The sequence below is a fragment of the Quercus suber genome, unplaced genomic scaffold (genome assembly GCF_002906115.3).
Source record: "Quercus suber isolate HL8 unplaced genomic scaffold, Cork oak 2.0 scaffold_171, whole genome shotgun sequence".
NCBI classification, from domain to species: Eukaryota; Viridiplantae; Streptophyta; class Magnoliopsida; order Fagales; family Fagaceae; genus Quercus; species Quercus suber.
The window spans coordinates 253,737-269,678 of NW_027069631.1; the positions used below are offsets into that span (position 1 = coordinate 253,737).

The following is a 15,942-nucleotide window of genomic DNA, read 5'->3' on the forward strand; positions in this document are numbered from 1 at the left end:
ACCTTGAACCGAAATCCACTCCACACCAACACTGCAAAATGCCAAAATCACAACTCCAAAGCACATGAGAAACAGTTTCAGCTTCCAAGCAGTGGACAGAAGCAAACGTAGAAGATATCCCTTTGTGAATTAAATTTTGTTGTTGTAGGAAGTATACCTACCCTCACTTGGCACACGCCACATAAATGATTTGATTCATTCATGAGGAACCGAGACAGCCCAAAGGCCATTCCAAAAATAATGCACATCCTTTTGATTGGATGAAGAGAACCTCTGATTTTATTTTCGACCTTAGGAGTCGCATCCTTCACTAGTAATTCATGATTTTTTCACAACAAATTTTCCATTTGAGGCACCCATCCACAATGACGAATCTGGCTGCCATCTAATCGTCTATGAGACAAAGGCATACTTGATTTGGGAAGCTTCAAAGGCGAGAAAAATAGAATCAATCAACTGAGAATTCCACAGTGGTTGCATATTCTGGAAGAACTGTATATAGAGAAACTATCTTTTGTCCCTGTTGTGATGATAGCCACTTATTAGTTATTACCTCATTCTTGTTTGATAAACTTCTTTTTTTGGGACTGAAGCCATTTATTACCTCAAACCCGGGCTGTGTCATCAATCTCGAGTCTCAACCCTTCAGCAATTACATCCCTTGCCTGAGCTAGACTGCATGCATAAGAAGAGTGAGTAGGAACATTAACTGACTAGTCTGGAAAATATTTGATTTGAAGACAATAAGAGTGATTATTGACGGCTCCACCCTTATTTTTAGCTACAAGAGCTCAATTAAAAGCTTCTAGTCTCAAAATCCAATTCTTGGATCTACATAATTTAGCCCAACTTTTAGTCAATCATTTTTCCCTTCCTCACCATTTTGATCCCATCAAAATCTACTCATTAAAGAATTTAATTCAAAACAAAGCTGTCTAGTATTCTAAAGCAAATCATGGCATAGATTGAGATAGCCTGGGCTACTGTCATGATCAAGATCTCCCTATCAGTTTGAGATAAAATCTTCTTCAATTTTTTAGTGGACAGAACTCTAAAGGGGGTGTTTGGTAAAATAGTTTGAAAATTGTTGTTTATTGTTTTTTGAAATACGTGTGGGTGAAAAAGTGTGTTGAAATGCGTGAAATGCTGTTTAAAAACTAAAAAAATATTGTTTGAAATGGCAAACCAAACGGGTTATCTCTTCAAAAGCCATTCTCTTGCGTCTGCCAATTAAAGGAGGTAACCCAAGGTATGTCTCAAAAGGAAATAGAGAAGTTGCAATCATAACTCTCCGAATATCTTTCTCCACAACAGCAAAAGTGTTTGAACTACAGAACAAAGATGTCTTATTACAACTCAAGGGTTTCTGCTTTGATACCATTACTACCCAGGATAGAAGCATATAATTTTATATGAAAACAAGGATACTAACCTAACAAGGATGAAAGTCCATCTTTAGCATTGTTGCTTGTAAATTCCCTCGTTCCACCCTATCATATGCCTTACCTTACTCAAATTCAACTTAAGAATCATGTGTGGACTCCTACCCTGTACCTGTTGTTTCTAGGAACTTTGATTTCCAGAGATGGTGTAGAGCAGCAACTTTTTCATCCTGCTAGAAGAGCCTTCAACACAATTTCACACATCGATCACATCACCTGAGCTAATAGGACGAAATTATATTCTCTGTTCCCATTAGCCTGGCACTTCTGTCTCAAGAAAACCGAAGTTTTAGTCTACCTCTCCACCGCCATACGTCTTTCGCGGATGTATAGACTATGGACTACGAACTATTAAGTGCTTGCAAATTCGCGTAGGTGTCCCATATCGAACAGGTACGATAAAGTTGTGTAAGATAGCTGCTATAGAACGGCAGCTCATTTAAATTTCCAAACACGCAGCCACGCGGTGAGCACAAAGCGAACTATTCTTTCGCCTTTTACTAAAGAATACCGTGTGCACGCCGCAAATAGTGGCATACGCCTATTTTTGGAGGAGTTTATCTTAAATGAAAGCTCCCAAAATGCTAGTTTTAACATTAACCAAAATGGATAAAGCGGTATAAATATGAAAGTAACTAAAATGAGATGAATACTGAAATATATATGTTTTAGTGGAAGAAGTTTAGCTATTTTGGTAATAATTATTCTTTATAAATTAAATACTATTATATATTATGAAAGTTTAACATGTTATATTTAGTATATGATTTAAGATAATTTATATTTTATGTATAATTTTAAATTACAAAAACTTGCAATTTAAATAATTTATAGACGACATAATTATTGATTATTAATTTTTTAGAAAGTTTGCATAAAAAGATAATGAGTAAGGTTGTAATTTTATGCTACGATTAATTTTGTAATTAAACTTTATCCTTATTTTATATCATAACTCTTACAAGACAAATAAAAAAGATCAAATCCTAAGCAAACCATGGTCTAAAATAATGCAATATAAATATAAAATGTTAGTATAATAATAAAATGTTGTTGTATTATTGTTATTTATGTGCAAATTATTGTTCATTTTTAAAGTGTAATGTTATTTGTATGCAAACTATTGTTGTAGTGTACAATCTTTATCAGCTAAAGTCCAAATGTTTAAAGTCAAACCCAATACAAATTGGATTTTCTTTTTCTCGTTTTAGTTTTTAGTCAGTTCTCCCTCTATTATCTCCCTCTCACCCGCCAAAATCATGTCAAGATCTAATCAAATGTCAGACCACAATTATTAATTCCTTTTCTATTTCCCAAATGCTCCAATTTTCGTATGTTTAGAGAACTAACATCGTCAAATGCCAAATATTTGATATTTGACATCAAATACCAAAAAACCACTAACATCAGATGTTTTAAATATTAAAAGATTTAGCATAGGTGAACAATACCATCCCAAATTTGGAATAGTACGAACACAAATGCTAAACCAAAAAAATAAATTTTTATTCAAAATTTTCTCTCCTTTCAATTATCTATTTGATTTATTCTCTCTACTCTCATAGATCTGTTTCTCCGTCTGTCTCTCAGCCCTTCTCTCCTCTCTCCCTATCTCAACCTCTCTCTCACTCTATTCCTCTTTATCACAAGCAGCTGATCTCTGCCACAGATTTGTGGCAGTTGTCTCGCCACAGTCTTTGCTTCCACTCATTGCCAAGGTGGCTCTGTTTTCATGGATTCTCTCCGTTCTCATTTCTCTCTGACAACGGTGATAGGTGGGTCAGCATTGGTTTTTGGGCTATGTATATTGGCTATATTGGCGGTGGCGATGGGTTATGCGGATCGTTAATTTGGTGGGTTGTGGTTTGTTGGGTTTTGTGGGTCTTTAGAATTTCTGGTGGGTTGGCGTTTGTTTTGGTGGTTTTGTGATTATTTTGGTTGGTTGATTTTTGATTCATCTCTTTATTATTATTATTATTATTATTATTTTTTGTGTGGAGTTTTGTGTTGATTTTGAGATTTTTTTTAAGTAATATTGGGTGGTGGTGGGTTGCACTTGTGGGTGGTGGTGGTGGGTTGTACTTGTGGGTGGAGGCAAAGGATTGTGCTTATTTACAGTGGTGTAGGCTTTATAATTTTTTTTTTAAAAATTTTGTAGAAGTGTTATTTATAATATTTTAATGTGTTGTGATATTAAAATAGAACATCTGATGAATGGAAAATTGTAAAAAAATGTGTTAAAATAGATAAAGTAACTTTTTGGTATATGAAAATAACATTTGTTTAGCACAGTTGATGCTTTTACTCCTCTTTATAGTCCACCTTCCTCCTATATTTTTTTTTTTGCTTTATTTTTCTTCCTCCCTATTACTCTCTTCCTTCATCAGTCTTATCATTTTCCTTATCCCCATTAAATCCACTTATTTTTAAATTCTCCCTCATCTCCACCTCGTATCAGTTATTGGTTTTCTTTCTTGCTTTCTCTCTCGCCTCTCTCCATTTTCATTTTTTTTTCTTTTTCCTCTTAGGTGTTATAATTTTGGGCCAATGCACTCATTTTGCTTGGCATACTGAAATTTCGACTAGAATTCTGGTACAGGCCGAAACTTGTTACTGGTGTAAGTACTTTTTTTTAAGCTCTGATATGAGTCGCAAGAACCATCCACGGTTTTCAAACCTGGGTAGTTCAACCTTGGTTTGCATGATTCACTGCTTTTTTGGTATAGAACAGTTTTTGAGATATTTAAGACTTTTAGATATTTAACATTTCATATGATGACTGGCTTGTTGGATGGACAGGATATGCATGTCCAAAATCTCTATTTAGGTGTGTTCGCCAAAATCTCTATTTAGGGGTGTTCGCACTTCTTACTAGAACCACTACAAAATTGAGGCCACACAGAACCAATACAAAACTAAGATCACCAAAAAAAAAAAAAAAAAAAAAATCTATAATAGATTAATAGTAAACTAAAAGTACCACAAATATATACAAAACAAAAACAAAATCCAAGATAGTAAAACCATACACAATTATACGTGCTTAATAACCAACAACCATAAGATCCATAGTATAACAGTGTACCATATACACTACTAGATTACTATCCATACCACCTAGTTTCAATTATCACAACTATAATGGAAACAAGTCTAAAGCAAAGCTTGAAATAAATTACAAACCCAAAAGAAGTATTAAATTACAAATCCAACAAGAAATTTTTTAAATAAATATGAACGCAACAAAAATGGTTCATCCATCCAATGCTATACTTGAGAGAGACTGAGAGTGTGAGATGGAGATGGAGAAGCGAATGGGGTTTTTTTTGAACTTTTGATTTTGTATTTAACCAAAATAAAGCAATTCTTAATGTGAAACTGGAACGTAGTAACACTAAGCTAGTCACTTCCTTCATATAATATTCTATTATTAATATATATGGGCATGGTTCACTATCACTTGTGGTGTGGGGTAGTTATTCAATTTTTGGATGGTTCTGGTTAGTTAGGATGTGGTCATATAGTTTGAGTGGTTTGATAAACACCCCTATCTCAAATCATGCTAGCCAGCCATCATAATCTTATGAGTTATTGTGGATTTTGAAAAGAATAGAACTCCAAATCCTTGTCCTTCTCTCGAACACAGCTAAAAATAGCTAGACATTTCCTCCATCGTGTCTTTACAAATTAAAAGGCTATCATAAGTGAGCGAGAAATTTTCAGGAATTTCTCTTGAGATTGACAGAACCCAATATTGCCTTCTCTCTTAGCATGTCTCAATAAGGCAAAGAAACCTTAGCACAATTGAAAAATTGGTAGGGAGACAAGATATTCCCCTGCCTAATTCCTTGCCCCGGTCTAATGTAGCCCATAGAGACACCATTAACTAGAATAGCATATAAGACTCGGGAAATACATAATGCATTACACAATGATACTAACCTAACAAAAATGAAAGTCCACCTCAGCATTATTCCTTAAAAAAATCCCCATTCCACTTTTATCATATCCCTTACTCAAATCAAGCTTATGAGCCATGTGTGGACTCCTACCCCTTGTCTTGGTTTTCATATAATGCAACATTTCAAAAGCCACCAAGATGATGTTTGTTATTAATCTCCTAGGAACAAATGCTCTTTTTTTTTTTTTTTTTTTTTTTTTGGAGAAACAGGAACAAATGCACTTTGATATTAAGAGATGATGTAGAGCAGCACCTTTTTCATCCTGCTAAGTAGAACTCTCCACGGCCATAGATATGTCTCAAGTCTCAACGCACGTATGATGTGCTTTCAAATTTGCGTAAATGTCCCATATAGGACAGATACAATAAAGTTGGGTAAGATAGCTGTTATAAAATGGAAGCTCATTTCATTTTCACAGCACGCAGCCACGCGGTGAGCACAGAGCGAACTATTCTTTCGCCTTTTACTAAAGAATACCGTGTGCGCGCCGCAAATAGTGGCATACGCCTATTTTTGGAGGGGTTTCTCCTAAGGGGAAGCTCCTAAAAATGCTAGTTTAACATTTTCAAAACAAACTGCCTTCTTTTTAAGAAATACTGTTTAAGAACGCGCAATTTCAGAAACTAGGGGCTGTTTAGATTTTAAAAAATGATCATTAATTACGTAAGAACTCATTCCTAAAATATGGTCGCATGATTGGTAGTTTTTAACTTTGATAAATCAAAAAATTTTACTTTTTGTAAATCTTACTTCTTGTGAGACTCATGGAGTTAGTGCAGTTTTTACTTCTTATTTATCAAAAAATTTTACTTTTTGTGGGACCCATGGATTGAGTTAGTGCAATTTTTACTTCGTATTTATTTATTTTTTCCTTCAACCCCCAATATCCAAACTCATTGAACCCAGAGCTTCTTATTTTTTCCCCTTCAACCCCCAAACCCAAACTCACCAAACCCAAATTGCTCTCAAGCATTGTTCATCGCCTCCCTCTTCATCTATTCACCGAACCTAGCACCCAACTAAAAAAAACCATCACTGTGCAAACCACAAAACATCAAACCAATCCACCATAGCAGATCTGGCCATTCACACCACCAACACCTTCAACACCATAACAAATTACACTATAAAGCTTAGAAAGAACTAAAAGAGGGAAAACAGAGAATAGAAAAGATTATGAGAAGTGAAGAAAGAAAGAGAAGAAAAACAAAGAAGAGAACCCAAGCCTAGAAACCTAGTGAAAAGGAATGGAAAAAAGAAAAAAAAAATGCAACCAAATCCAGAAACCCAATGTGAAAAGGAAAGAAAAAGAAGAAAAAAGAAAAAAAGAAAAGAAGAGAACCCAAGCCTAGAAACCCGATGAAAAGGAATGGAAAAAAGAAAAAAAAATGCAACCAAACCCAGAAACCAACGTGAAAAGGAAAGAAAAGAAGAAAAGAAGAAGAAGAGGATAGATAAAAGTGATTGTCCCATACCTAGTGTGAAAAAAAGAAGAAGAAAAAGAAGAAGAAGAAGAAGAAGAAGAAGACAACATGTGTTGGAGAGAAAAAAAGGTTTGACAGTGGGTCCCATGTATGTGTGTTTATTTACCAAAATGCCATGGAAACTCAGTTTTGATAACTTGAAAACACCTAAAATGTGTTTTCAATTTCCATAATTTATCACTAAAAAATCAAAGAATTAAGGGTTCGTTTGGTTTAGAGGTGTCTCAGTTTTTAAAACTCAAACTCAAAACTCCCTACTCAAATCTCACATTCACGCAAAAATTGCAAAACACATGTTTGGACTCAGTTCTCAGTTACATATCTCTACAACTGGTGTTGCCTATTGTTGCTACCCGCGTCTCATTACTTCTCTGTGGAAGCCCATCTTCTTCTTTACTTCTCCCAAAAGAATGCATAGGAAACCCACAACCAAATCCCACATTGCTGAAGAAGAAGAAGAAGAACAACACAGAGCAAAAAAAACCGAAGCCAAAAAATGGAGCTCCAACCCACCTATCTCATGATCTCGAGGTCCACGTGTCTCACGATCCGGCTTGGGCTTAGCCCGACGTTGTTTCTCGAATCCCCTATTGCCAGCGAAGCTTTTGATCTTGAGGTCCGCATGTCTCACGATTCGGCATTGCTACCCGCGTCTCATTACTTCTCTGTGGAAGCCCATCTTCTTCTTTACTTCTCCCAAAAGAATGCATAGGAAACCCACAACCAAATCCCACATTGCTGAAGAAGAAGAAGAAGAACAACACAGAGCAAAAAAAACCGAAGCCAAAAAATGGAGCTCCAACCCACCTATCTCATGATCTCGAGGTCCACGTGTCTCACGATCCGGCTTGGGCTTAGCCCGACGTTGTTTCTCGAATCCCCTATTGCCAGCGAAGCTTTTGATCTTGAGGTCCGCATGTCTCACGATTCGGCTTGGGCTCAGTCCGACGTCGTTTCTCAAATCCCCTGTCGCAAACGAAGCTTCCAATCATAGAGAGAGCTCTGCGAGATTTGGTTCAGCTCTTTCTCTCAATGAGAAGAGAGAGCTCTGGGTAAAAAAAAAAAAAAAATGAAGAAGGAGAAGTGATAGAGAAGAATGGGTTGGAGAGAGACGTTACTTGATGGGACAAGTCATACGGGTGGGTCCCATTCTTTGCTTAATTTTACAAAAATGCCACTGAAATTCAATTCTCAAAAACTAAAAACACCTATTTCTTGTTTTGTGTTTCCATTACTCTAACTCAAAATTTGTGACTTTTGAGTGTTGGACACAATGTGAAAATCAAGTCAAACAAAAAAAATTTGTGTGGGTCCCATGTGTTTTGATAACTTAGTTATGAGTTTTGAATCATATCACTCAAAACTCCTCTAAACCAAACAGGCCCTAAGTGATGGAAACAAAAACTGAAAACACATTCAAACAAACTACTCAACCGTGAGACTCACTAGTTTTGAGTTATAGGTAATGAAAACAGAGTTATGGGTAATCGAAAACTACAAATCCAAACAGTCGCTCCTTATATCATTAGCTGTGATATATGGAAATTTTAGATATTTAACTACACAGGAGGTGATGCGTATAACATTTCATATGATGTGACACAAGGTTTTCAGGTCATAACCTCAAACATTGAGACTCCACGGGTCACACTTGAAGTATGACATTTCCAGAAACATGCTTTGGAGGTTTTGATGTATATATATTTATCGTATTGGATATATTTTTTTAATTAAAAAAACCACTTTCTTTTTTTGATTTAAAAAAGAAAAAAAACTACTTTTAAAAGAACATATTTGATGATCTTTATAAAAATATTTTTTTCAAAAATAATTTTTTTTAAAAATTGAAAATACTATAATAAACTATTTTTACATGGTCTACGTCAAAACTATTATTGATGCCTATTTTTGCTAATCCATGCCCAAAGGCCCAATGAGGAGAAATGCCCAAGTCAGCCCCAGGAATGATTTGGGGTGTGGACAAAGAAAAGGTAACTGGGCCATTCTCCAAGAGCTCGAAAAGTACGAAAGCACACAAATGTGGCCCAAGCAATGGCCGAAAAAGAAAGGAAATTTGTTGAAAATAGAAAATAAAGCCTAAAGTGGGCTCTAGTGCCCTCTTTAACAGAGGGATAATGCATAGGAGTAGAATGAGTTAAAACTAGGGAGGAAGTTATTTCTCTGTTTTGGTATCAAGTTGTATATAAAGGTAGAATTCGCATTAGATGTAATTCATTCTTTCATATTCAATAAAAAATCAGCTTTTATTTAGAGAGAGAGTTCTGAATTTTACAGAAGTGACAGTATCAAGTGGCGTCCAAGCACAATTTTACATTGCTTCCATGAAAAAAATTCAGGGGAGGTGTTCTCTGTTCCAAATAGACCGGAATACTACAACTGCTGATTGTGCCATAAAGGTTTGGTGATAGATCTTGATTACGCCAAATAATCTTTAGATATATGTTACTTGAATTTATGTTCCTAGCAAAATTGTTGTAAAATGTTTAGAAAGTAGTAACTAATCTTGGTGTTAAGATTTTAAATTTAACATTCAAACAAACCACAGAAATACATGATTGAAACTGCTCTTTAGATATGAAAAAAAAATAGATCAGTAAAATATTTTTATTAATTTTATGACATCAAATACTTACATATATCATTATATCTTATGCCACAGTGTGAACTAAAACAGTAAAATAAAAAATAAAAAATACAAAGCATAAAATATTTGCTTCGAAAGCCTAGAGAATTATTGCTATGAATACAGAATATTGGAGAAAAGCCCAGGGAGGAACCGCGGTTGAAGAGGATTTTGCACAGGTCTCATTCCATGCTTGTTGCTTGTTGGAGGGGTTACACTCCCCAGTCCTTAATTCTATTTCATCCTTAGGTAGCTGAGCAATGGTGTGTGTGGAACAGGTATCCACTTGACAATACAACCGATTGGCCAAGATACTATTCCAATTCCAATGCACACACCCCATTGCCCCCAGTTCAACCTTTCTGTATCTGCGAACTTCTTCAAAAATTCCACCATGACCGCCTGAAGGACTATGGTTATGGCAATGATCCCCAGAAACAACTTGTTCCTATGTATCCCTTTAAACACATTCTTCTTCTCAAGCTTTAATTCCAATTCCAATGCACACACCCCATTGCCCCCAGTTCAACCTTTCTGTATCTGCGAACTTCTTCAAAAATTCCACCATGACCACCTGAAGGACTATGGTTATGGCAATGATCCCCAGAAACAACTTGTTCCTATGTATCCCTTTAAACACATTCTTCTTCTCAAGCTTTCTTGCATTGAATTCATTGAACACTTGACAAAGAACAAAAGTGTTAAAGATCAAGGTGTCATTTACCTTCTCGGTCACACCGAAGATTGATTCACCTTTGAATTGCAAGGTCAAGAGAACGATAATCTGATACAAAGATTGAGCTAAGAGATTTCTCCACATTATGTTGGTAATAAGTGGTTCAGTTCGACCTACTGGTGGCTTTGTCATCAACTCTTCGGTGGGCTTCTCTGTTGCAAGAGCTAGAGCACCCAATGTGTCCATAATTAGGTTCACCCATAATAATTGAACTGCTGTTAATGGGACTTTTCCAGCTGAGACAGCTGCCACAAAGTTTATCACAAGAGCAGCAACATTCACGGTGAGTTGGAACTGAATGAACTTCTGGATGTTATTGTACACACATCTTCCCCACCTTAAGACCGTGGCAACGGAGGCAAAGTTGTCATCCAAAATGACAATATCTGAACTCTCCTTGGCCACTTCGGTGCCCTGAATTCCCATTGAAAGTCCTACGTCAGCTTCTTTCAATGCTGGTGCATCATTTGTGCCATCCCCAGTGACTGCAACAACATGACCTTTTTGTTTCAAACATTCTACCATCAATAGCTTGTCCAAGGGAGAGGACCTTGCCATCACACAAATTTTATCAACTCTCTCCATTCTCTCCTCTGGTGTGTAGTTTCTGAATTCGACACCTTCTACCACTGCTCCACTCATGTCTTGATCAAACCTCAGTATTCCACATTCAGTGGCAATAGCTTTTGCTGTGAAAACATTGTCTCCAGTGATCATTTTGATGTTCACACCTGCATTTTGGCAATCTTCCACAGCTTTCTTTACCCCTGGACGACAGGGGTCCTTAATACCCACCAGTCCTAATAGGGTCAAACCTTCTTCTTCGATCTTTTTTTGTTCAGAATCGTGTTCTTGATCTTCTTCTGAAACTTGCTTATGTGCAAAAGCAATGCATCGGAGGCTACTGGCAGCCATACCTTGAATAATTTGCTCAAATTTCATCTTGTCACCATTGTCTAGATCTTTCATAATTCCAGAAGCATCATAGTAACTTGAACACATTTTCAATATCATCTCTGCAGCTCCTTTCCAATGTACATGGATTGTGTTGTCTGCATTTCTCCTCATCAGGACTCCGCTTCGTTTCTTTTGAGAATTGAACGCTTCAACGTAAAGAATCTTGCAACTTTGCATCAATTGTTCCATTTCCATGCTAAGCTCCAGAACAGCCCATGAAAGAATTGCTTGCTCAGTGGGACTACCTGAGAACTCAATTTCAGATCCTGAAGCAGGCTTGTAAACACTACCAGTTGTGTTTAGAGCAACTCCTTCCTGTAGCAGTTTGAGAAAATATGGAGCAATTGATGAGTAAGTAGCTGGTACAAAAGATTCTTTCCCTAGCCAAAACTTAGTCACCTTCATTTTATTCAGAGTGAGGGTGCCTGTTTTGTCAGTACAAATGGTGGTGGCAGACCCCATGGTCTCACATGCAGATAGCTTTCGCACCATAGCCTGATCAACCATCATTCTTTTCATGGAATAAGCAAGTGTAAGTGTCACAGCCAGAGGCAAACCTTCTGGAATTGCAACCACGACTATAGTAACTGCAGCAGCAACAATCCCCACCACAGCATTTAGTATGTCATTGACCTTGGTGCTGCTGCCATTGAACTCTTTATTTCCATTCTCATCTTCAGTATTCCCTGTGAAATATCGAACCAACAGGACTACAAGAACTAGGAAAGCAACTGCCAAACCAACCTTACCTATTGATGAAGTTAGCCTGTTAAGCCGAACTTGCAAGGGTGTTTGTTCATTGGTATCGCGGCTGATTAAGCTCATCATCTCTCCCCATATCGTGTTCATCCCAACCGAAGTGACTAGCATCCGAGCATAGCCATCAACCACCTTAGTACCAGAAAACAAAAATGGATGACTGCAATTTACTTCTACATGGTCACTTTCCCCTGTCATGCTAGATTCGTCCACTTGCAATGAATGTCCGTCTAAGAATAGCCCATCTGCTGGAACTTGATCTCCAATCTTTAAGCAAATGACATCTCCAACGACAATTTCAAATATTGAAATCTGTTGACGTCTCCCAGCTCTTACAACTTCAATTTGGATATTGTTGCTAACTTTGGATAACTTGTCAAATTGTCTGTTTTGCCTAAAGTTACTTATGGCAGAAACAGCAATGACAAGAAATATAGCAACAAATATGCTTCCACCATCATACCATCCTTCTTTTATTCCATTCTCTTTGATGCCAAACACAAGAGAAAGTACAGCAGAGCCTAGAAGGATGAGAATGGTAAGATCCTTGAAGGCTTCCACTACAAAATGGAAGAAGCTCTTTGTAGGCGGTCTTTTGTAAGTGTTTGAGCCAAAAGCCTCACGTCGGTGAGCAATGTCTTCAACGTTGCCATGAATCCCGCATTCAACATTTGTTTCAAGACTAGATGCCACTCCATCAACTCCTCCAACAATTTGGAGCTTTTCAATGTTTTTCTCTTTTACAAGCTCAGTAAGACTTGATTGATAAATTTTGTTGAGACTTGATTGATCAGTCTTCCACCTGGTGTCTGGAATGAGATCCAAACTTATAAAAGATGGACTGGGTGTAATGATCTTGGCATTATTCTTCTTTGGTAATGAGGATCTAGAATAATAGATGGAAACAAAAGCCGATAACCATCTCTTTTTGGGTTCACTAAGGGAGTTTGGTGCACGAAGTAAATATTGAATCTGCTCCAAGATTTCTAGAATTTTAAAAGTAGGCATGGTTCAGAAATTACAGGATGAATGAAAATTTAGCAGCTCACTAAAAATGATCTTTTTAAGAAATCAAGGAATTGACAATGTAGTAATTAGAAGGGAAGAACAGCAAAAATATATATTCGCGAGTAAATTATAAAAGGATGAATGAGCAAAAAGGTTTTTAGGAAATCTATATATTACTAAAAGCTGAAGCGTAGCATTTAATATTGCTACGCTCACGTTAAGCCACGTCAGCTCATTACCATTCTTTTTTCTTAATTTTTCCTATAATTTTAAAATACTTTTCCTAAATTTTAAAACACCGCTAAAAAGAAAATCCTCACGTTAATGTTGTACATCCACCAATCCATAAAGCCCAAACCCAATCCGAATAGTCTGTACTCTTTAACGGCAATCCTTTTTGTCTCCCCTCCTTTTCCTCTGCCTGTGTTTCATGGTTTCAAAACTTTAGCCCTTCAGCTTGCTAATGCCAATTCTTCCCAAGACAGTTTCAAAACTTCAGACCTTTGGCTTTCTTCCAAAGACAGGGCTTTCTTCCAAAGACAGTTTCAAAACTTCAGCCCTTTGGCTTTCTAATCTAATTAATGATAAATAAATAATTAGACATTTAGAATTTTTAGATGCACAGCTATTTTAACACTTCTAGGGCTTACTTGCCCTACAGTAGTAGTAAGATTGAAGGCTGGAGGCGCCGCATCACCACACAGTTGCAGACATTTTTCTACACAGGTAACTGTCTCTCTCTCTCTCTCGCTTTCTTGTCTGACTGCTTCTATCTCTGGCATGGCGCCTCAGCTCTCATTCTCTCAACAGCTCAACTTGCCTTCTTCTTTGTCTTTCTTTTCCTATTTTACTTTCCTCTATGTTTCGTCATTTACAATGTAAAGTGTAACAAAGCTTCTGTTTTGTGTGAACAGCGAATAAATATTGCAGCAAACTAGAGACAACCACCCAACAGTTGCAGACATTTTTCTACACAGGTAACTCTCTCTCCCTCTCTCTCTCTCTCTCTCTCTCTTGTCTGACTGCTTCTATCTCTGGCATGGCGCCTCAGCTCTCATTCTCTCAACAGCTCAACTCTACCTTCTTCTTTTTCTTTCTTTTCCTGTTTTACTTTCCTCTATGTTTCGTCATTTACAAAGTGTAGCAAAGCATCTATTCTGTGTGAACAGTAAATAAATATTGCAGCAAACTAGAGACAACCACCCACGTGTATGGTTAAATTTTTTTTTCTACAAAAGCAATTGTGTTTGCTGTAGCCGTGTAGGCCCTTTGATTGTGAAACATATTCAAGCATTCCCACTTTCCTAGGTACAGCCGTACAGAGGTATTCTTTTTTTTCATTTTTTTTTCATTCTTTTATTATCATATATTTATTTGTTTTTATATTAATCAACATATCATATAACATTATAATTTATAAATGTACCTGATTAAAATTTACTTCTATTTATCATTTAATTAATTTATAGATAACCTTCAAAAAAAAATTTTAATTTATAGATAAAAATAATATAACATGTATTTGGTTGTACTTGTATTTTATTAGATGATTTTTATTCATTGAAGTTTGAATGATTATTTTTAAATTATTAGTATTTTTTTTTTTTTTTATCTTAGTCATTATACTTTGCCCATTTCATAGTTGATTAAAGATATTAAATTTTTTTGTCAATTTTGTCTCATTATTGTTTAATTTTAAATAGATACACATTTTGTAGCATATATTGAATTATAAACTACTTAACTTGTATATTGATTATTAAATTGTGTGTACATAACTATTTTAGATTTTATAGTGAAAATTGTTAGTCGACTAATTTTATGTTCCACCCCCCTCCCAAAAAAGTTAATTTCCTGTCTCCTCCTTTTGTTCTTACTGTCTTTTACGGTTTCAAAAAATCAAAAAACTAAATATTCGATAATTCACTTCAGGTATCCACATCAGAAATTACGAGATGCTGCTTATTTATTTATTTATTTAAATGTTAAATTTTGTATAATAGGTTTTATTTATTTTGATCATTATAATATTTGTAGGGGAACATCTTTATCGTTTTTGTCAGTCACAATTATAAAAAGGTGGTCAAGAGGAGTAAAAAATAAAATAGAGATGGTTATACAATGGACATTGAAAACTTTATAGTGCAATAAAATCAACCATTACATTCACTTAATTAAATCAATAATCAACAATAAAAAATAATATAATACAAAATTTAAACTTAAAACTAATCAAATTCTGACTAGAGAAATTATATTTCCTATCATAACTAAAAATGAGATGTTCTTCAGTAATTTAGAAATTATATTAGAAATAAAGTTGGAAAATTTTATAACCTCATTTTTTGACATTTCATTTAACCTTATATATATATATATATATAATCATAATCTTCATACACCATGACTTAAAAAGATCTAATGAATAGTTCTTCCTCTTATTTAATTTCTATGTTATGCAAATCATCAACTAATAAATATATGATAATGGTAAAAAACGTTATAGACAAGATTATGAAAAATATGATAAAACTTTTTTTTTTTAAAAACTCTTTATAAAGTCTAGGGACTAAAATAGTATTTTACCTAAAAAATTATCACGCGCAACGCGCGGGTCTGCGACTAGTTACAATAATAAAAGAAAAGAAAGAAGGAAAGGGTGATGAATATATGTTGTGATGCGAAATGGATGAAATCTAAGGATTTCTTTGGCTAAGTTTATTTTGTTTACCTAAGTACAATTTTGGAATGAGTTGTTTGTAATGGAATATATATATAGGAGGAATTGGATTAAGAAAGCATGGGATTGACAGAATTAATGTAGAAGTAATTAAGAAGAAATAATATTTTAGTACGAGTAAAATTGGACCTGAAACTTTGAAGGCTGGGAACAGTACGTGGTTTTAGTAACCAGTAACCAATAACCAGAAGGCAAGAAATTTAAGCAAAG

General features: G+C 35.5%; 1 protein-coding gene and 2 non-coding genes across 3 annotated transcripts; 2 read left to right on the forward strand and 1 right to left on the reverse strand.

Annotated features, from left to right (window-relative positions):
- The first annotated feature begins 1,899 nt into the window (after positions 1-1,899).
- On the forward strand, positions 1,900-2,017 carry LOC111998931 (U5 spliceosomal RNA). The gene has a single exon (XR_002881523.2). It is a non-coding gene; the product is annotated as a U5 spliceosomal RNA (small nuclear RNA).
- Positions 2,018-5,827: 3,810 nt separating this feature from the next.
- Positions 5,828-5,943, forward strand: LOC111998930 (U5 spliceosomal RNA). Its single transcript, XR_002881522.1, has one exon. It is a non-coding gene; the product is annotated as a U5 spliceosomal RNA (small nuclear RNA).
- A 3,552-nt stretch (positions 5,944-9,495) lies between these two features.
- LOC111999079 (putative calcium-transporting ATPase 13, plasma membrane-type) lies at positions 9,496-13,165 on the reverse strand. Its single transcript, XM_065777998.1, has 2 exons — positions 10,063-13,165; positions 9,496-9,890 (listed from the first exon to the last, which is right to left on the reverse strand). The coding sequence occupies exons 1-2, from the start codon at positions 12,990-12,992 to the stop codon at positions 9,767-9,769; spliced, it is 3,054 nt and encodes a 1,017-aa protein (XP_065634070.1). The 5' UTR covers positions 12,993-13,165; the 3' UTR covers positions 9,496-9,766.
- Positions 13,166-15,942: the final 2,777 nt, after the last annotated feature.

Excerpts from the sequence above, each read along its gene's own strand:
- LOC111999079 (XM_065777998.1), bottom strand. The coding sequence starts at position 12,992 with ATGCCTACTTTTAAAATTCTAGAAATCTTGGAGCAGATTCAATATTTA. Across the intron at positions 9,891-10,062 it reads AAGTTCGCAGATACAGAAAG|GTTGAACTGGGGGCAATGGG; the intron begins GTTGAACTGGGG and ends AGATACAGAAAG.